Raw genomic sequence first — 21,173 nt, 5'->3', positions numbered from 1 at the left:
CTTTTAATAAAGAACCGAACCAACGCATTAGCACTTGGTGAACATATGAACTCCTCAAACTATGGTCATCACCGGGAGTGGTTCCGGTTATTGTCACTCCGGGTTGCCGGATCATAACACATAGTAGGTATCTACAACTTGCAACATCGGATCTAAAACACACATATATTGGTGACAACATAATAATTTCAGAACTGAAATCATGGCACTCGGGCCCTAGTGACAAGCATTAAGCATGGCAAAGTAGTAGCAACATCAATCTCAGAACATAGTGGATACTAGGGATCAATCCCCATCAAAACTAACTCGATTACATGATAGATCTCATCCTACTCATCACCGCCCAGCGAGCCTACGAATAGATTACTCACGAACGACGAAGAGCTTCATGGAATTGGAGAGGGAAGAAGGTTGATGATGATGATGGCGACGATTTCCCCTCTCCAGAGCCCAAGACGGACTCCAGATCTGCCCTCTAGATGAAGAACAGGTGGTGGCGGCGGCTCCGTATCGCAAACGCGATGAAAACTTCTCTTTTTCTTTTTTTCTGGGACGAAAGTGAACTTATAGACCTGAGGTTGGGGGCGGCAGAGCCGTGTGGGCCCCACAAGCCTGCCCACCGCCACCAGGGGGGTGGTGGAGGAGCCAGGGCTTGTGGCCCACTCGCCCACCCCCTCAGGTGGAACTTGGCGCAGATACTTTTCATATTTTCCAAAAATGCTCCCGGTAAATTTTCAGGACATTTGAAGAACTTTGATTTCTGCACAAAAATAACACCAAGGCAATTCTGCTGAAAATAGCGTCAGTCCAGGTTAGTTTCATTCAAGTCATGCAAATTAGAGTCCAAAACAAGGGCAAAAGAGTTTGGAAAAGTAGATACGATGGAGACGCATCAGATGTCCGTGAAGAAAAGAAATTGGTTTGAGAAAAAGCAAAAGGACATGCTTGTTGGGGGAACGTTGCATGGGAAACAAAAAATTTGCTAATGCACACGAAGACCTATCATGGTGATGTTCATCTACGAGAGGGAGATTGGATCCACATACCCTTGTAGATCGCTAAGCGGAAGCGTTAATAAACGCGGTTGATGTAGTGGTACGTCTTCACGATCCGTCCCACGAACCGTCCCACGATCCGTCCCACGAACCGTCTCGCGATCCGTCCCACGACCCGTCCCGATCAAGTGCTGAATGGACGGCACCTCTGCGTTCCACACACGTACAGCTCGATGACGATCTCCGCCTTTTTGATCCAGCAAGAGGGGAGAGGAAGTAGATGAGTTCTCCGACAGCGTGACGGCGCGCCGGTGATGGTGATGATCTATTCCTGCAGGACTCCGCCCGAGCTCCGCAGAAAACCGATCTAGAGGAAGAACTACGAACTAGAGGAGAGGGCAACACGTGGCAAAGTTGTGTCTCAAAATCCCTAAACCTCTCAACAAGGGCACGAGCATGAAATCCCAATTTCATCTCTTAGAACATCTCTTATGTTCCATGACGTTCAAAACATCTCCGGCACCTTGCTTCCAAGCCATTAAGTATTACGCACTGAACTATCACGTAGTCATCAAAAACGTGTATGTGCGATGTTCGCAACATCCACAGACGACGCTCGAGGTCCAGCACACCGAGTGGTGCATTAAGGGCATAAGCCTTCTGCGCAGCAATGAGGACAATCCTCAGTTCACCGACTGAGTCCGCAAAGTTGCTACCATCATCTTTCAACTAAATTTTCTCTAGGAACATATAAAAACAGTAGAGCTACAACGCAAGCTACAACATAATTCGCATAGTCCTTTTTGACTATGTTCATGATAACTGAGTTTAGTTAATCATATTACTAATAACTCCCACTCAAAATAGACATCCCTCTAGTCATTTGAGTGGCGCATGATCCAAATCCACTAACTCAAATATGATCATCACGTGAGTTGAGTATAGTTTCAGTGGTGAAACATCTCCATGTTTATCATATCAACTATATGATTCATGTTCGACCTTTCGGTCTCTTGTGTTCCGAGGCCATGTATGTACATGCTAGGCTCGTCAATTTTAACTCGAGTGTTCCGCGTGTGCAACTGTTTTGCACCCGTTGTATGTGAACGTTGAGTCTATCACACCCGATCATCACGTGGTGTCTCGAAACGATGAACTATCGCAATGGTGCACAGTCGGGGAGAACCCAATTTTATCTTGAAATTTTAGTGAGGGATCACCTTATAATGCTACCGTCGTACTAAGAAAGATAAGGTGCATAAAACGATTAACATCACATGCAATTCATAAGTGACATGATATGGCCATGATTTTGTGCTTCTTGATCTCCATTACCAAAGCACCGGCATGATCTTCATCGTCACCGGCGCCACACCATGATCTCCATCATCATTCCGCCATCGAGGTTGTCGTGATATGTATGCTATTACTACTAAAGCTACAACCTAGCAATATAGTAAGCGCATCTGCAAACACAAATGTTAGTTTAAAGACAACCCTATGGCTCCTGCCGGTTGCCGTAGCATCGACGTGCAAGTCGATGTTTAACTATTACAACATGGTCATCTCATACATCCAATATATCACATCATGTCTTTGGCCATATCACATCACAAGCATACCCTGCAAAAACAAGTTAGACGTCCTCTAATTTGTTGTTGCATGTTTTACGTGGTTGCTGTGGGTATCTAGTATGATCGCATCTTACTTACGAAAAATCGACAACGGAGATGTGCGAATTGCTATTTAACCTCTCTCCAAGGACCGCCTCGTTCAAATCCGATTCAACTAAAGTTGAAGAAACAGACACCCGCCAGTCATCTTTATGCAACGAGTTGCATGTTAGTCGATGAAACCGGTCTCTCGTAAGCGTATGAGTAATGTTGGTCCGGGCCGCTTCAATCCAACAATACCGTTGAATCGAGAAAAGACAAAGGAGGGCAGCAAATCGAACATCAACGCCCACAAAAACTTTTGTGTTCTACTCGAGATTACATCTACGCATGAACCTAGCTCTGATTCCACTGTTGGGGGAACGTTGCATGAGAAACAAAAAATTTCCTACGCACACGAAGACCTATCATGGTGATGTTCATCTACGAGAGGGAGATTGGATCCACATACCCTTGTAGATGGCTAAGCGGAAGCATTAATAAACGCGGTTGATGTAGTGGTACGTCTTCACGATCCGTCCCACGATCCATCCCATGAACTGTCTCGCGATCCGTCCCACGATCCGTCCCGATCAAGTGCCGAACGTTCGGCACCTCCGTTCCACACACGTACAGCTCGATGACGATCTCTGCCTTCTTGATCCAGCAAGAGGGGTGGGGAAGTAGATGAGTTCTCCGGCAGCGTGATGGCGTGCTGGTGAAGGTGATGATCTATTCCTGCAGGGCTCCGGGCGAGGTCCGCAGAAAACCGATCTAGAGGAAGAACTATGAACTAGAGGAGAGGGCAACACGTGGCAAAGTTGTGTCTCAAAAGCCCTAAACCTCTAGCATATATAGGAGGAGGGGAGAGGCAGCCTTGGCGCGCCAAGGAATGCCTCCTTGGGTCGGCCGAAGGTGGGAAGGGAGGAGTCCTCCTCCAATCCCACTTGGATTAGGACTCCTTCCTTATTTCCCCACCTCTTTTGGATTTTCCACTTTTTCCTCATGGGCTTTCCTTGGATGACTTTTTCAGCCCATTATATCTTATTGCGCATCCAATAAACCCACGTGGGCCCCTTGGGGCGTGGTGGGCCCACCCAGTGGGCCCCCGGAACCCATTCGTCACTCCCGGTACACTGCCGGCAATGCCCGAAAACCTTCCGGAATCCAAACACCAACTTCCTATATATCAATCTTTGTTTCTAGACCATTCCGGAAACCCTCTTGACGTCCGGGATCTCATCCGGGACTCCGAACAAAACTTCGGTCACCAACACATATAACTCAACTATACGGAAACATCATCGAACCTCAAGTGTGCAGACCCTGCGTGTTCGAGAACTATGCAGACATGACCTGAGACACTCTCTGGTCAATAACCAACAGCGGGACCTGGATGTCCATATTGGTTCCTACATATTCGATGAAGATCTCTATCGGTTGAACCTCTATGTCAAGGACTCATATAATCCCATATACTATTCCCTTTGTCCTTCGGTATGTTACTAGCCCGAGATTCGATCGTTGGTATCTCTATACCTAGTTCAATCTCGTTACCGGCAAGTCTTTTTACTCGTTCCGTACAAGATCCCATAACTAACTATTTAGTCACATTGCTTGCAAGGCTTGTTGTGATGTTGTATTACCGAGTGGGCCCCGAGATACCTCTCCGTCACACGGAGTGACAAATCCCAGTCTTGATCCATGCCAACCCAACAGACACCTTTGGAGATACCTGTAGAGCACCTTTATAGTCACTCAGTTACGTTGCGACGTTTGATAACACACAAGGTATTCCTCCAGTGTCTGGGAGTTGCATGATCTCATGGTCATAGGAACAGATACATTGACATGTAGAAAACAGTAGCAATAAACTAACACGATCATATACTATGTTTATAGTTTGGGTCTTGTCCATCACATCATTCCCCCAATGATGTGATCCCGTTATCAAGTGACAACACTTGCCTATGGCCAGGAAACCTTGACCATCTTTGATCAACGAACTAGTCAACTAGAGGCTCACTAGGGACAGTGTGTTGTCCATGTATCCACACATGTATTTGAGTTTCCAATCAACACAATTCTAGCATGGATAATAAACGATTATTATGAACAAGGAAATATAATAATAACTAATTTATTATTGCCTCTAGGGCATGTTGGGGAACGTTGTTGGAATTATGCCCTAGAGGCAATAATAAATATAGTTATTATTATAATTCCTATATCAAGATAATCGTTTATTATCCATGCTATAATTGTATTGAATGAAGACTCATTTACATGTGTGGATACATAGACAAAACACTGTCCCTAGCAAGCCTCTAGTTGGCTAGCCAGTTGATCAAAGCTAGTCAGTGTCTTCTGATTATGAACAAGGTGTTGTTTCTTGATAACTGGATCACGTCATTAGGAGAATCACGTGATGGACTAGACCCAAACTAATAGACGTAGCATGTTGATCGTGTCCTTTTGTTGCTATTGTTTTTCTGCGTGTCAAGTATTTGTTCCTATGACCATTAGATCATATAACTTACTAACACCGAAGGAATACTTTGTGTGTATCAAACGTCGCAACGTAACTGGGTGACTATAAAGATGCTCTACAGGTATCTCCGAAGGTGTTCGTTAAGTTAGTATGGATCGAGACTGGGATTTGTCACTCCGTGTGACGGAGAGGTATCTCGGGGCCCACTCGGTAATACAACATCACACACAAGCCTTGCAAGCAATGTAACTTAGTGTAAGTTGCGGGATCTTGTATTACGGAACGAGTAAAGAGACTTACCGGTAAACGAGATTGAAATAGGTATGCGGATACTGACGATCGAATCTCGGGCAAGTAACATACCGAAGGACAAAGGGAATGACATACGGGATAATATGAATCCTTGGCACTGAGGTTCAAACGATAAGATCTTCGTAGAATATGTAGGATCCAATATGGGCATCTAGGTCCCGCTATTGGATATTGACCGAGGAGTCTCTCGGGTCATGTCTACATAGTTCTCGAACCCGCAGGGTCTGCACACTTAAGGTTCGACGTTGTCTTATGCGTATTTGAGTTATATGGTTGGTTACCGAATGTTGTTCGGAGTCACGGATGAGATCACGGACGTCACGATGGTTTCCGTAATGGTCCGGAAACGAAGATTGATATATAGGATGACCTCATTTGATTACCGGAAGGTTTTCGGAGTTACCGGGAATGTACCGGGAATGACGAATGGGTTCCGGGAGTTCACCGGGGGGGCAACCCACCCCGGGGAAGCCCATAAGCCTTGGGGGTGGCACACCAGCCCTTAGTGGGCTGGTGGGACAGCCCAAAAGATCCCTATGCGCCATAGGAAGAAAAAATCAAAGAGAAAAAAAGGAGGAGGTGGGAAAAGGGAGAAGGACTCCACCTTCCAAACCAAGTTGGATTCGGTTTGGAAGGGGAGACCTTCCCCCCTTGGCTCGGCCGAAACCCTTATGGGTCCAAGGCAAGGCTCCCCCTCTTCCGCCTATATATACGGAGGTTTTAGGGCTGATTTGAGACGACTTTTCCACGGCAGCCCGACCACATACCTCCACGGTTTTTCCTCTAGATCCCGTTTCTGTGGAGCTCGGGCGGAGCCCTGCTGAGACAAGATCATCACCAACCTCCGGAGCGCCGTCACGCTGCCGGAGAACTCTTCTACCTCTCCGTCTCTCTTGCTGGATCAAGAAGGCCGAGATCATCGTCGAGCTGTACGTGTGCTGAACGCGGAGGTGCCGTCCGTTCGGCACTAGATCGCGGGACGGTTCGCGAGGCGGATCGAGGGACGTGAGGACGTTCCACTACATCAACCGCGTTCACTAACGCTTCTGCTGTACGGTCTACAAGGGTACGTAGATCACACATCCCTTCTCGTAGATGGACATCACCATGATAGGTCTTCGTGTGCGTAGGAAATTTTTTGTTTCCCATGCGACGTTCCCCAACAAACGTAGCATGGGAAACAAAAAATTTCCTACGCGCACGAAGACCTATCATGGTGATGTCCATCTACAAGAGGGGATATTCGATCTACGTACCCTTGTAGATCGCACAGCAGAAGCGTTAAGAAACGCGGTTGATGTAGTGGAACGTCCTCACGTCCCTCGATCCGCCCCGCGAACTGTCCCGCGATCAGTCCCACGATCTAGTGTCGAACGGACGGCACTTCCGCGTTCAGCACACGTACAGCTCGACGATGATCTCGGCCTTCTTGATCCAGCAAGAGAGGCGGAGAGGTAGATGAGTTCTCCGGCAGCGTGACGGCGCTCCGGAGGTTGGTAGTGATCTAATCTCAGCAGGGCTCCGCCCGAGCTCCGCAGAAACGCGATCTAGAGGTAAAACCGTGGAGATATGTGGTCGGGCTGCCGTGGCTAAGTTGTTTTAAATCAGCCCTAAAACCTCCGTATACATAGGGGGAAGAGGGGGAGCCTTGCCTTGGGGTCCAAGGACCCCCAAGGGGTTCGGTCGAGCCAAGGGGGGCAACCCTCCCCTTCCAAACCGAGTCCAACTAGGTTTGGAAGGAGGAGTCCTTCCCCCTTTTCCCACCTCCTCTTTTTTTTCTTTTCTCTTTGATTTTCTTCCTGTGGCGCATAGGGCCTTCTTGGGCTGTCCCACCAGCCCACTAAGGGCTGGTGCGCACCCCCAAGGCCTATGGACTTCCCCGGGGTGGGTTGCCCCCCCCCCCCCCCCCCCCCCCCCCGGTGAACACCCGGAACCCATTCGTCATTCTAAATATCAATCTTCATTTCCGGACCATTCCGGAAACCCTCGTGACGTCCGTGATCTCATCCGGGACTCCGAACAATATTCGGTAACCAACCATATAACTAAAATACGCATAAAACAACGTCGAACCTTAAGTGTGCAGACCCTGCGGGTTCGAGAACTATGCAGACATGACCCGAGAGACTCCTCGGTCAATATCCAATAGCGGGACCTGGATGCCCATATTGGATCCTACATATTCTACGAAGATCTTATCATTTGAACCTCAGTGCCAAGGATTCAAATAATCCCGTATGTCATTCCCTTTGTCCTTCGGTATGTTACTTGCCCGAGATTCGATCGTCAGTATCTGCATACCTATTTCAATCTCGTTTACCGGCAAGTCTCTTTACTCGTTCCGTAATACAAGATCCCGCAACTTACACTAAGTCACTTTGCTTGCAAGGCTTGTGTGTGATGTTGTATTACCGAGTGGGCCCCGAGATACCTCTCCGTCACACGGAGTGACAAATCCCTGTCTCGATCCATACTAACTCAACGAACACCTTCGAAGATACCTGTCGAGCATCTTTATAGTCACCCAGTTACGTTGCGACGTTTGATACACACAAAGCATTCCTCCGGTGTTACTGAGTTATATGATCTCATGGTCATAGGAACAAATACTTGACACGCAGAAAACAGTAGCAACAAAATGACACGATCAACATGCTACTTCTATTAGTTTGGGTCTAGTCCATCACATGATTCTCCTAATGATGTGATCCCGTTATCAAGTAACAACACTTGCCTATGGCCAGAAACCTTGACCATCTTTGATCAACGAGCTAGTCAACTAGAGGCTTACTAGGGACAGTGTTTTGTCTATGTATCCACACATGCACTGTGTTTCCAATCAATACAATTATAGCATGGATAATAAACGATTATCATGAACTAAGAAATATAATAATAAATAATTTATTATTGCCTCTAGGGCATATTTCCAACAGTCTCCCACTTGCACTAGAGTCAATAATCTAGTTCACATCACCATGTGATTCCAACGAATCCAACACCCATATAGTTATGGGGTCTGATCACGTTTTGCTCGTGAGAGAGGTTTTAGTCAACGGTTTTGAAACTTTTAGATCCGTGTGTTCTTTACTAATCTTTATGTCATCTTATAGATGCTGCTACTATGTGCTATTCGGAAATACTCCAAATATCTACTCTACTATACGAATCCGTTTCACTACTCATAGTTATTCAGATTAGTGTCAAAGCTTGCATCGACGTAACCCTTTATGACGAACTCTTTAACCACCTCCATAATCGAGAAATATTCCTTAGTCCATCAGTTACTAAGGATAAATTTTGACCGCTGCTAGTGATTCAATCATGGATCACTCTCTGTACCTCTCAACAGACTTTGAGTCAAGGCACACATCAGGTGCGGTACCCAGCATGGCATACTTCAGATTCTACGGCCAAGGCATAGAAGACGACCTTCGTCTATTCTCTTTATTCTGCCGTGGTCGTGTTTTGAGTCTTACTCAAATTCACACCTCACAACGCAACCAAGAACTCCTTCTTTGCTGATCTATTTTGAACTCCTTCAAAAACTTGTCAAGGCATGCATCTTGTTGAAACTTCTATTAAGCGCTTTCGATCTATCTTCATAGATCTTTGATGCTCAACGTTCAAGTAGCGCAATCCAGGTATTCCTTTGAAAAACTCCTTTCAAACAACCTTTTATGCTTCACAGAAATTCTACATTACTTCTGATCAACAATATGTCAACCACATACACTTATCAGAAATTCTATAGTGCTCCCACTCACTTCTTTGGAAATACAAGTTTCTCATAAACCTTGTACAAACCGAAAATCTTTGATCGTCTCATCAAAGTGTATATTCCAACTCCAAGATGCTTGCACCAGTCCATTGAAGGATCGCTGGAGCTTGCATACTTGCTAGTATCTTTAGGATCGACAAAACCTCCTGGTTGTATCACATACAATGTTTGCTCAAGAAAAACATCAAGGAAACAATGTTTTGACATCCTATGTGCAATATTTCATAAATAATGCAACAACTACTAACATAATTCTAACAGACTTTTAGCATCGCTACGAGTGAGAAAGTCTCATCATAGTCAAGTGTTTGATCTTGTCGGAAACATCTTTGTGACAAGTCGAGCTTTTCTTAATAGTGACTTATCACCATCATCGTCTGTCTTCCTTTTAAAGCTCCATCTTTACTCAATAGTCCTATGACCATCAAGTAGTTCTTCCAAAGTCTACACTTTGTTTTCATACATGGATCCTCTCTCGGATTTCATGGCTTCCAGCCATTTGTCGGAATCCGGGCCCACCATTGCTTTCTACATAACTCGTAGGTTCACTGTTGCTCAACAACATGACCTCCAAGACAGGGTTACCGTACCACTCTGCAGTAGTACGCGACCTTGTCAACCTACGAGGCTTGTAGTAACTTGATCCGATGCTCGATGATCACCATCATCAGCTTTCACTTCAATTGGTGTAGGCGCCACAGGAACAACTTCCTGCGCCCTGCTACACACTGGTTGAAGTGATGGTTCAATAACCTCATCAAGTTCTACCACCCTCCCACTCAATTCTTTCGAGAGAAACCTTTCCTCGAGAAAGGATTCGTTTCTAGAAACAAACACTTTGCTTTCGGATCTGAGATAGGAGATGTACCCAACTGTTTTGGATATCCTATGAAGATGCATTTATCCGCTTTGGGTTTGAGTTTATTCGACTGAAACTTTTTCACACAAGTGTCGAAGCCCCAAACTTTCAAGAAACGATAGTTTAGATTTCTCTAAACCTCAATCTATACTGTGTCGTCTCAACGGAAATACGCGGTGCCCTATTTAAAGTAAATGCGGTTGTCTCTAATGCATAACCCATAAACGATAGTGGTAATTCGATAAGAGACATCATAGCATGCACCATACCAAATAGTGCGTGGCTATGACGTTCAGACACATCATCACACTATGATGTTCCAGGTGGCATGAACTGCGAAACAATTTCCACATTGTCTTAACTGCATACCAAAACTCGTAACTCAGATATTCATTTCTATGATCATATCGTAGATCGTTTATCCTCTTGTTACGACGAACTTCACTCTGAAACAGAATTGAACTTTTCAATATTTCAGACTTGTGATTCATTAAGTAAATACTCTTGTATCTACTCAAATCATCATTGAAGTAAGAACATAATGATATCCACTGCGCGCCTCAGCACCCATTGGACTGCATACATCAAAATGTATCACTTCCAACAAGTTACTATCTTGTTTCATCTCAATGAAAACAAGGCCTTGCTCATGTGGTGTGATTTGCATGTCACTAGTGATTCAAAATCAAGTGAGTATAAAGATCCATCAGCATGGAGCCTCTTCATGCAATTTATACCAACATGACTCAAGCGGCAGTGCCACAAGTAAGTGGTACTATCATCATTACCTCGTATCTTTTGGCACCAATATCGTGAACATGTGTAACACTACAATCGAGATTCAATAAACCATTGAAGGTGATTATTCAAGCAAATAGAGTAACCATTATTCTCTTTAAATGAATAATTGTATTGCAATAAACACGATCAATCATGTTCATGCTTAACGCAAGCACCAAATAACAATTGTTTAGGTTTAACACCAATCCCGATGGTAGAGGGAGCGTGCGACGTTTGATCATATCAACCTTGGAAACACTTCCAACACGTATCGTCACCTCGCCTTTAGCTAGTCTCCGTTTATGCCGTAGCTTTCATTTCGTGTTACTAATCACTTAGCAACCGAACCGGTATCCAATACCCTCGTGCTACTAGGAGTACTAGTAAAGTACACATCAACATCATGTATATCAAATATACGTCTTTCGACTTTTGCCAGCCTTCTTATCTACCAAGTATCTAGAGTTGCTCCGCCTCAGTGACTGTTCCCCTCATTACAGAAGCACTTAGTCTCGGGTTTTGGGATTAATCTTGGGTCTCTTCATTAGTGCAGCAATTGTTTTGCCATTTCACGAAGTATCCCTTCTAGCCCTTGTCTTTCTTGAAACTTAGTGGTTTTACTAACCATCAACTATTGATGCTCCTTCTTGATTTCTACTTTCGCAGTGTCAAACATCGCGAATTGCTCAAGGATCATTGTATCTATCCTTGATATGTTATAGTTCATCACGAAGCTCTCACAGCTTGGTGGCAGTGACTTTGGAGAACCATCACTATCTCATCTGGAAGATTAACTCCCACTTGATTCAAGCGATTGTCGTACTCAGATAATCTGAGCACACGCTCAACGATTGAGCTTTTCTCCCTTACTTTGTGGACAAAGAATCTTGTCAGAGGTCTCGTACCTCTTAACAAGGGCACAAGCATGAAATCACAATTTCATCTCTTTAGAACATCTCTTATGTTCTGTGACATTTGAAAACGTCTTCGACGCCTTGCTTCTAAGCCAATAAGTATTTTGTACGGAACTATCATGTAGTCATCAGAAACGTGTATGTCGGATGTTCACAGCATCCATAGACGACGCTCGAGGTGCAGCACACCGAGTGGTGCATTAAGGACATAAGCCTTCTGCGCAGCAACGAGGACAATCCTCTGCAAAGTTTGCTACTATCAACTTTCAACTAAATTTTCTCTAGGAACATATAAAAATAGCAGAGCTATAGCGCAAGCTACATCTTAATTCGCAAAGACCATTAGACTATGTTCATGACAATTAGTTCAATTAATCATATTACTTAAGAACTCCCACTCAAAAAGTACATCTCTCTAGTCATTTGAGTGGTACATGATCCAAATCCACTATCTCAAGTCCGATCATCACGTGAGTCGAGAATAGTTTCAGTGGTAAGCATCTCTATGCTAATCATATCAACTATACGATTCATGCTCGACCTTTCGGTCTCATGTGTTCCGAGGCCATGTCTGCACATGCTAGGCTCGTCAAGCTTAACCCGAGTGTTCCGCGTGTGCAACTGTTTTGCACCCGTTGTATGTGAACGTTGAGTCTATCACACCCGATCATCACGTGGTGTCTCGAAACGACGAACTGTAGCAACGGTGCACAGTCGGGGAGAACACAATTTCGTCTTGAAATTTTAGTGAGAGATCACCTCATAATGCTACCGTCGTTCTAAGCAAAATAAGGTGCATAAAAGGATTAACATCACATGCAATTCATAAGTGACATGATATGGCCATCATCACGTGCTCCTTGATCTCCATCACCAAAGCACCGGCACGATCTTCTTGTCACCGGCGCCACACCATGATCTCCATCAACGTGTCGCCATCGGGGTTGTCATGCTACTCATGCTATTACTGTTGGGGAACGTCGCATGGGAAACAAAAATTTTCCTACGCGCACGAAGACCTATCATGGTGATGTCCATCTACGAGAGGGGATGTGTGATCTACGTAGCCTTGTAGACCGTACAACAGAAGCGTTAGTGAATGCGGTTGATGTAGTGGAACGTCCTCACGTCCCTCGATCCGCCCCACGAACCGTCCCGCGATCAGTCCCACGATCTAGTGCCGAACGGACGGCACCTCCTTGTTCAGCACACGTACAGCTCGACGATGATCTCGGCCTTCTTGATCCAGCAAGAGAGACGGAGAGGTAGAAGAGTTCTCCGGCAGTGTGACGGCGCTCCGGAGGTTGGTGGTGATCTTATCTCAGCAGGGCTCCGCCCGAGCTCTGCCGAAACGCGATCCAGAGGAAAAACCATGGAGGTATGTGGTCGGGCTGCCGTGGAAAAATCGTCTCTAATCAGCCCTAAAACCTCCGTATATATAGGGGGGAGAGGGGAAGCCTTGCCTTGGGGTCCAAGGACCCCTAAGGGTTTCGGCCGACCCAAGGGGGGCAACCCTCCCCTTCCAAACCGAGTCCAACTAGGTTTGGAAGGAGGAGTCCTTCCCCCTTTTCCCACCTCCTCTTTTTTTTTCTCTTTGATTTTCTTCCTATGGCGCATAGGGCCTTCTTGGGCTATCCCACCAGCCTACTAAGGGCTGGTGTGCCACCCCCAAGGCCTATGGGCTTCCCCGGGGTGGGTTGCCCCCCCCCCCCGGTGAACTCCCGGAACCCATTCGTCATTCCCGGTACATTCCCGGTAACTCCGAAAACCTTCCGGTAATCAAATGAGGTCATTCTAAATATCAATCTTCGTTTCCGGACCATTCCGGAAACCCTCGTGACGTCCGTGATCTCATCCGGGACTCCGAACAACATTCGGTAACCAACCATATAACTCAAATACGCATAAAACAACGTCGAACCTTAAGTGTGCAGACCCTGCGGGTTCGAGAACTATGTAGACATGACCCGAGAGACTCCTCGGTCAATATCCAGTAGCGGGACCTGGATGCCCATACTGGATGCTACATATTCTACGAAGATCTTATCGTTTGAACCTCAGTGCCAAGGATTCATATAATCCCGTATGTCATTCCCTTTGTCCTTCGGTATGTTACTTGCCCGAGATTCGATCGTCAGTATCCGCATACCTATTTCAATCTCGTTTACCGGCAAGTCTCTTTACTCGTTCCGTAATACAAGATCCCGCAACTTACACTAAGTCACTTTGCTTGCAAGGCTTGTGTGTGATGTTGTATTACCGAGTGGGCCCCGAGAAACCTCTCCGTCACACGGAGTGACAAATCCCAGTCCCGATCCATACTAACTCAACGAACACCTTCGGAGATACCTGTAGAGCATCTTTATAGTCACCCAGTTACGCTGTGATGTTTGATACACATAAAGCATTCCTCCGGTGTCAGTGAGTTATATGATCTCATGGTCATAGGAACAAATACTTGACACGCAGAAAACAGTAGCAACAAAATGACACGATCAACATGCTACGTCTATTAGTTTGGCTCTAGTCCATCACATGATTCTCCTAATAATGTGATCCCGTTATCAAGTGACAACACTTGCCTATGGTCAGGAAACCTTGACCATCTTTGATCAACGAGCTAGTCAACTAGAGGCTTACTAGGGACAGTGTTTTGTCTATGTATCCACACATGCACTGTGTTTCCAATCAATACAATTATAGCATGGATAATAAATGATTATCATGAACTAAGAAATATAATAATAACTAATTTATTATTGCCTCTAGGGCATATTTCCAACGGGGCATATTTCCAACAATGCTCTACCAAGATGATTGAACTATGACTAAGAGCGACGTCATTTTTGTATGTCGGCTTGTGTGCCAACACGAACCATGGCCTTTTTTGCGCGCTGGCAACTGTGTTGGCTGTTGACTCTGTTTTCCTTCTTGAAACTACGGGAGTGGTCATTTTGAAGGTTGGCGTGTGTGTCGGCCGCTCGCATGAACTACGATCGCAGGGCCTAAATTTTAGATTTCATTTCCTTCGCAAAAGTTTGACACGTCTGAACAAAATACGTCTGTCGGTTGGGAGCATGGCCAATGCAAATGTAGAAATGGCTGGACGTCGCCCCTTAGCCCGACCCAAATGGAAACAATCCGAACAATTGGACCTCCGTTTGGGCCGTGTGTTGCAGTTGGCCTAACTGGACGAAGGAGGGACACATGTAGGCAAAGGGGATGGGACGGGAGGATTAAAAGTAAGAGAGTTGTGGGGGAACGTGAATAGAAAGAGAAGGTGTGGGCCTAGAAATGGATTACTCCCTCCGTTTCACAATGTAGTACGCCCTCACTTTCCGAAATCCAAGTTTGACCATCAATTTAACTAACGAAACCAATTGCGCGGCGGGAACAAAAATTATACCACTGAATTTGTATGTATGAATTCAATGGTATAACTTTTGTTCCCGCCACGCAATCGGTCTCGTTGTTTAAATTGATGGTCAAACTTGGATTTCGGAAAGTGCGGACGCACTACATTGTGGAACGAAGGGATTACGTGGTTTCACTAAAGAATTGGATGGCTATCTCTATAATGCATATTTTGAATTAATGGCTAGAATTGGTTGAGGTGACATGATAAAAGGAGAAGGTAGAGAAATTCTAGTAGTGGGATCCTATTGATGGGGGCTTGACTTTACATATATGAGATTTGTACTAACAAATAGCACACGTGGACTCGGGGCTTAGACCATCTCTAGCAGACCCCGTAATGCGTCACGTGTAAAACATACTCCCTCCGTTCCTAAATATAAGTCTTTCTAGAGATTCAACTAATAGACTACATACGGATGTATATAGACATACTTTAAAGTATATATTCATTCATTTTACTCCATATATAGACACCTAGTGAAATATCTTGAAAGACTTATATTTAGGTATGGAGGGAGTAGTATACATGCTCTCTTAAAATGAATTTAGGGTATTGTGAGACACTAGGCGGAATAGATCCCCTAAACCCGTATCATAAATGTTTCCTTTTTTTTCTCCTCAAGCTTCTTCTTCCCCGGGACGCAAGCATGGACGGACTAGAACTTCGGCCATCCAGAACGGCGCCACTCCGGCCTGCCGCCTGCTCCAACCTGTTGCATGCTCTGGTGACGCTTCGGCGAGACTTTGGCCCATCGTGTGCTCGGCGATGCAAGCTCCTCCGCCTGCCCACTGCTCGTGCGTGGTGTCACGAGCCCCCCTGCTCCAACGTTGATCAACTTTACATGATCCTCCAAAAACGGATGAAATCCTCTGTATATGACGGATGAGAGTTCGAATATATGTAAAAAAAAATACAAGATATTTTTACGGGATAGGCTATTTTACATGGTCTATTGGGGATTCTTTTCACCAGGTTTAACCACTTTTATAATGCTTTTAGAGCATCTCCGACGGCGACGCTAAAAATGGCGCGTGTGATAAAAATCGTTGTTTCGGCGTGCGAGCAACCCGTGCGACGTGCTTCTGCAGAAGCGTGAAACGGTGGCACGAAAAACTAATTCCACGCGTGGGCTCTTAAAAATGGTGTGTGCTGTAAAATTCGTCATTTTAGCGTGCGAGGTGTCACGTGGCGCGCTTCAACAGATGCGCGAAAGGGTGGCGCGCGGAAAACAAAAATCCTGCGCGTGGGGAATAGCGGCAGCCTGCACGCTAACTTTAGCGCGCATCGGCCAGCGCACGTTATAAATCCCGCGTGGTGCCTCACCAATCACCATCATTCCCTCCCGTGCTTTCTTCCCGCCTCTTTCCGCGCTCCATTGCCGCCGTGCTTCCTTCCGCGTCTCTTCCAGCGCCCCGTTGCCGCTGCATCCCGTCACGCCGCCGCGACACCGGAGCAGCTCGGGCTACTGCGGCGTCCGCCTCCGTCCCTATGACGTGTTTTACGCGGATATGAACTCCGTCGATACACGCCTCGAGGTCGGCTCATCCGAGACCATCCATGAGGTCGCGTGCACGTATGATGCGGTGGCGTGGCGCCTCGGGCTCTTCACGTTCGAGACCATCCACGAGGTCGCATGCGCGTACGATGCGATGGCATGCTGGCTCACGCACGACACGTTCGAGACCATCCACGAGGTTGCATGCGCGTACGACGTGGTGGTGTGGCGCCTCGGGTGCAGATGAACTTCAACGACGTCTTCACGCGCCAACAGGCACAGGATGTCACACCTCCCCGCGTCTAGTTACCGAGGAGGACCGCCGCGTCAAGCGTAATCGGGATGCCACCTCCTCATCACCGAGAGGGACGAGGCCGCCATGGCGGCATGGCGGAAGCGCTTCACGGAGGACGTTGTCGCCGAGAACGAGTTCTGGGTGCAGAGGAGGACGGAGTGAGTTGCGTGTCACGAGGACAAGCGTGCCCGGAGGGCAATGGCGAATGCCCTGATAGACAACGTGGACGGGTCGAGCTGGGTCTTGAACGATCCTCGATGGGAGGACGCGTTTACGTCGCCGGACTAAACCATCGAGGGAGAAGAGTAGTAGTATAGGTGTATTTTTATTTTATTAGTATATTTTATGAATTTGAATTTAATTGTTATGGGTTTGAATTTGAATTTTAGTGTTTGTCGTTAAACTATCTTTGTTGATTTTTATTTTATGTATGTTTGGACAAGCGCGTTGTATTTTTATCGCGTGTGGTAGAACATTACAGTAACTCATTAAATTTTACTCTTTCCGTTCTTAAATATATTTTGTTTTCAATATTTCATTAAAGACTACGTACGAAGTAAAATGAGTGAATATACATTCTAAAATATCTTTATATATATATATATATATATATATATATATATATATATATATAGAATTTTAGTGAAACTTTTTTAAAAGATTATATTTATAAACGGAGAGAGTATATCGCTTGAAAAAGCTATCACATGCGGGCGTTAAAATGCTATCTCGGCGCTTAATATTTTTTCCTGCACTATCGCGATGCTCTTAGAGACTTAGACCCATGGTTTCTCCCACGTCAGCACTTACGTAAGACCTGTAGTTTTTAAAGTAAGCATCGGTTAACGCGGCGATGGGTGGAGCAGTGCTGTGGCTGTGTTCCTCGTCGCCCCGCTTGCCGCTTTGCTCTTGCAGATTCGGATCACGGCCTCAAGCGCCGTGACCACGAGCCAAAGGTCGCTGCCGACGGCCGCAACTGCAGCCATGGACGACCCCGGCTCCGAGATCGAGTACGAGATACCCGCCGTCGTGCGTGTGCACAAGAGCGGCCGCGTCGTGCGCTTGAACGGCACCGACACCGTGCCTCCCTCCCCGTGCGGTGACCCAGCCAACGGCGTCTCCTCCAAGGACGTCGTCCTCGACCCGGCGGCAAACATCTCTGCCCGCCTCTACCTCCCCGCCGCCGCCGCGGCGGAGCCCGGCAAGAAGCTCCCTGTGGTCGTGTTCTTCCACGGCGGCGCCTTCATGATCCACACCACTGCCTCCCCGCTCTACCACAAGTACGCTGCCTCCCTCGCCGCCGCGGCCCCCGCCGTCGTCATCTCCGTCGACTACCGCCTCGCCCCGGAGCACCCTGTTCCGGCCGCCTACGAGGACGCCTTCGCGGCCCTCAAGGCCGTCGTCTCCTCGTGCCGGCCGGGCGGCGCCGAGCCCTGGCTCGCCGCGCACGGCGACGCGTCCCGCGTCGTCCTTGCCGGCGACAGCGCCGGGGCCAACATGGCGCACCGCACGGCCGTCAGGCTGCGGAAGGAACGCATCGAGGGATACGGCGACAAGGTCAGCGGCATCGCGCTCCTGCACACCTACTTCTGGGGAAAAGAGCCGGTCGGTGGGGAGCCCACCGACGCCGCCCTCCGCGGCGGCATTGACCAGGTGTGGCATGTTGCCTGCGGCGGTAAGCTCGGCCTCGACCACCCCTACATCAACCCCGCCGCGTCGCCGGAGGAGTTGAGCCAGCTCGGGTGCGTCCGTGTGCTCGTCGCCACGGCGGAAAACTGCTGGTTCGTGGAGAGGTCGCGCGCCTACGCGGCAAGGGTCAAGGCGTGCGGGTGGGGCGGCGAGCTCGAGTTCTACGAGACCAATGCCGACGGGCATGTCTACTTCTTGCTCAAACCCGACTGCGAGAACGCCGCCAAGGAGCTCGCCGTCGTGGCCGACTTCGTAAGGCGCTGTTGAGTCTTTTTCTCTTGTTCGCGATTCAGTAACAGAAGCTGAGGAGCAAATAATCTTGTCCTTTATTTCCATGGTTCTGAATTCAAAAATGAGTGTACTTTCGAGCTTTGATTACACTTGCAACACAAAGGAAAAAACAGCGAGCACCTCGGTGTCCTGTCCTCTGAATCAATTCCCGGCGAGGAAGGCGGCCACCCGATCCATCAGTTGCAGAGCCTCGTCACACTCCGGCTTGTTGAGGAAGAACACGTGGTCTCCTCCCTTGGACTCCAGCCACTCCACCGTGCCGCGCCACCCGCTCGCCTTCACTGCCTGGTAGTACGCCGCGGCCCTCGGCAGCGCGAAGTCTCCGTCGGCGGAGCAGACGAGCAGCCTCCGGCATGCCAGCTTCTGCAGGCTCGGCGCTCCAGGAGCCATCGGGTTGAACCATGGGTCATCCACCCCTTCTGTGCTTTCCGGGCATAGTATGGACCAAAGCTTCTCCGCACTCTCTCTCATGTGGATGACCTCGCCGTCGACTGGCTCCTTCCCACCAAACATAGGATGGAATATGATCGCCCCCTCTAGCAGAGCACCTGGGGGTAAACGTAAACCATCCCGGGTGCCGGCCATGATTGCTATGTTGTGGACGATGTTCGCGCCTCCACTGTCGCCGGCCAGGAAGATGCGGCCGGCGTCGCCGTGCTCCGAGAGCCAGGGGTCATCCCTCGACGCGGCCCAGCTGAGCGCTGCCCAGGAATCGTCGTAGGCTGCGGGAATCGGGTGCTCTGGCGCGAGGCGGTAGTTGACCGACACTGCCAGGACGTTGGCTTTGGAGGCGACGGAGTTGAGGTACCTGTGGTACGTCGGAGAGGCGGCTGAGGCGAGGACCAGGCCCCCGCCGTGGAAGTATACGAGGATCGGGAGCTTCTTGCGCTGGGAATCGGAGCCGGCGGCGGCGAGGTCGGGGACGTAGAGGCGGGCGAAGACACCGGTGGCGCCGTCGATGACGACGTCCTTGGAGGTGACGCCGGTGGCAGCATCGAAGCCCGGCGGGGTGGTTTCTGTGCCGAAGAGACGCTCCACTCGGCCGTCTTCGTAGATGCGGAGGAGCGGCGAGTCGTACCGCAATTTGGTGGATGGATCCATCGCTGGCGCAGGAAAGCTCTGTGCTTTGTGACCCTGATTCTACAAGAAGTAATGAAGCTTGGTATTTGCTCGATGAATAAATAAACGTGGGAGGGGCAAAGCACCCAGGAATAAATTTATCCAATTAATTGTCTTTCCTTTGAAATTTAAGGGGGCATGGTCTTTTTTGGTTGAAATCTAAGGTCACGTTTGGATTCAGTGTAAATTTATACAGCCGGATTTATTTTACAGGCGTATATTACTCGCTGTTGTATTTATTTATTTATTTTTTGCGGAAGATTACTCGCTGTTGTATTATTTTCGCCTGGATTAGAAACGATAGTTGTAGGTCTTTATTTTTATTACTGAAGTATTGAGAGCAAACCGACAATCCAAACAGGGACTAAGAAGGCATTAATGCTTCTTGTAGGAAAATCCTCACCATGGACACCATAAAGAAAATTAACCCTAGCGTAGTTGTTTTCTAGAAAACCAAGAAAGAAAACTTTACTCACTCTTTAGTTGGTGGCAGAACTTTAGTTGGAATTTGGAGTACTAAAGACTGTGCTAGTGGAGTTGAGATCCTCTGCTGTACTGTATGATGCTGTAGTGCGGATGACACATGGGGTCAGGTCCCACATGACAGTGACCTTACTCTACCATACAATATTGTAGAGAATCCTAACCCGTGCTAGTGGCATTTTGGTAGTGGTACACAATGATATCTTTTCGTGGGATTTTCCGGTAGTTTCTTTTTAATAATTAAAAATAATATATATAGCAAAATATAGGAAGTTGAGGGCATCTTGAACGCGGACTCTCAAATCGTCCGCAATAGTCCGCACAGAGCTCTTGGACGTGTTTTGACACTTAATGCGGTCCTGTAACGATCCGCTCGATTGTTCGAACGACCTTTTTCCCGCATACGAGGAGCAAACGAGGAAGATAAGGGGCGTCCGGATCACTGTCATGTCTGCTGCTAACTATGGCAGCCCATCCAAAAACTCCCAACCGCCGCAATTGAGCCTCTCTAGAGCGGTCGCTCCGTAGTGACACCATAGCAGAGCGGACGTGACCTCTTGCTAGCGCCTGCATTGAAGCAGCTCACCGACCAAGGGCGC

At 47.6% G+C, this 21,173-nt stretch overlaps 2 protein-coding genes across 2 annotated transcripts; one reads left to right on the top strand and one right to left on the bottom strand.

Moving 5' to 3' along the window:
- Positions 1 to 17,836: 17,836 nt before the first annotated feature.
- Positions 17,837 to 19,054, top strand: LOC123398772 (probable carboxylesterase 12). Its single transcript, XM_045093226.1, has one exon. The coding sequence runs from the start codon at positions 17,977 to 17,979 to the stop codon at positions 18,946 to 18,948; it is 972 nt and encodes a 323-aa protein (XP_044949161.1). The 5' UTR covers positions 17,837 to 17,976; the 3' UTR covers positions 18,949 to 19,054.
- A 59-nt stretch (positions 19,055 to 19,113) lies between these two features.
- On the bottom strand, positions 19,114 to 20,294 carry LOC123398773 (2-hydroxyisoflavanone dehydratase-like). Its single transcript, XM_045093227.1, has one exon. It carries the CDS (start codon positions 20,071 to 20,073, stop codon positions 19,114 to 19,116), a length of 960 nt encoding a protein of 319 aa, XP_044949162.1. The 5' UTR covers positions 20,074 to 20,294.
- Between the last annotated feature and the right edge of the window lie 879 nt (positions 20,295 to 21,173).

Source organism: Hordeum vulgare, chromosome 5H (assembly GCF_904849725.1).
Source record: "Hordeum vulgare subsp. vulgare chromosome 5H, MorexV3_pseudomolecules_assembly, whole genome shotgun sequence".
Taxonomy (NCBI): domain Eukaryota; kingdom Viridiplantae; phylum Streptophyta; class Magnoliopsida; order Poales; family Poaceae; genus Hordeum; species Hordeum vulgare.
The sequence above is the reverse complement of the archived record's forward strand: the minus strand, read 5'-3'. Positions and strand labels throughout refer to the sequence as shown.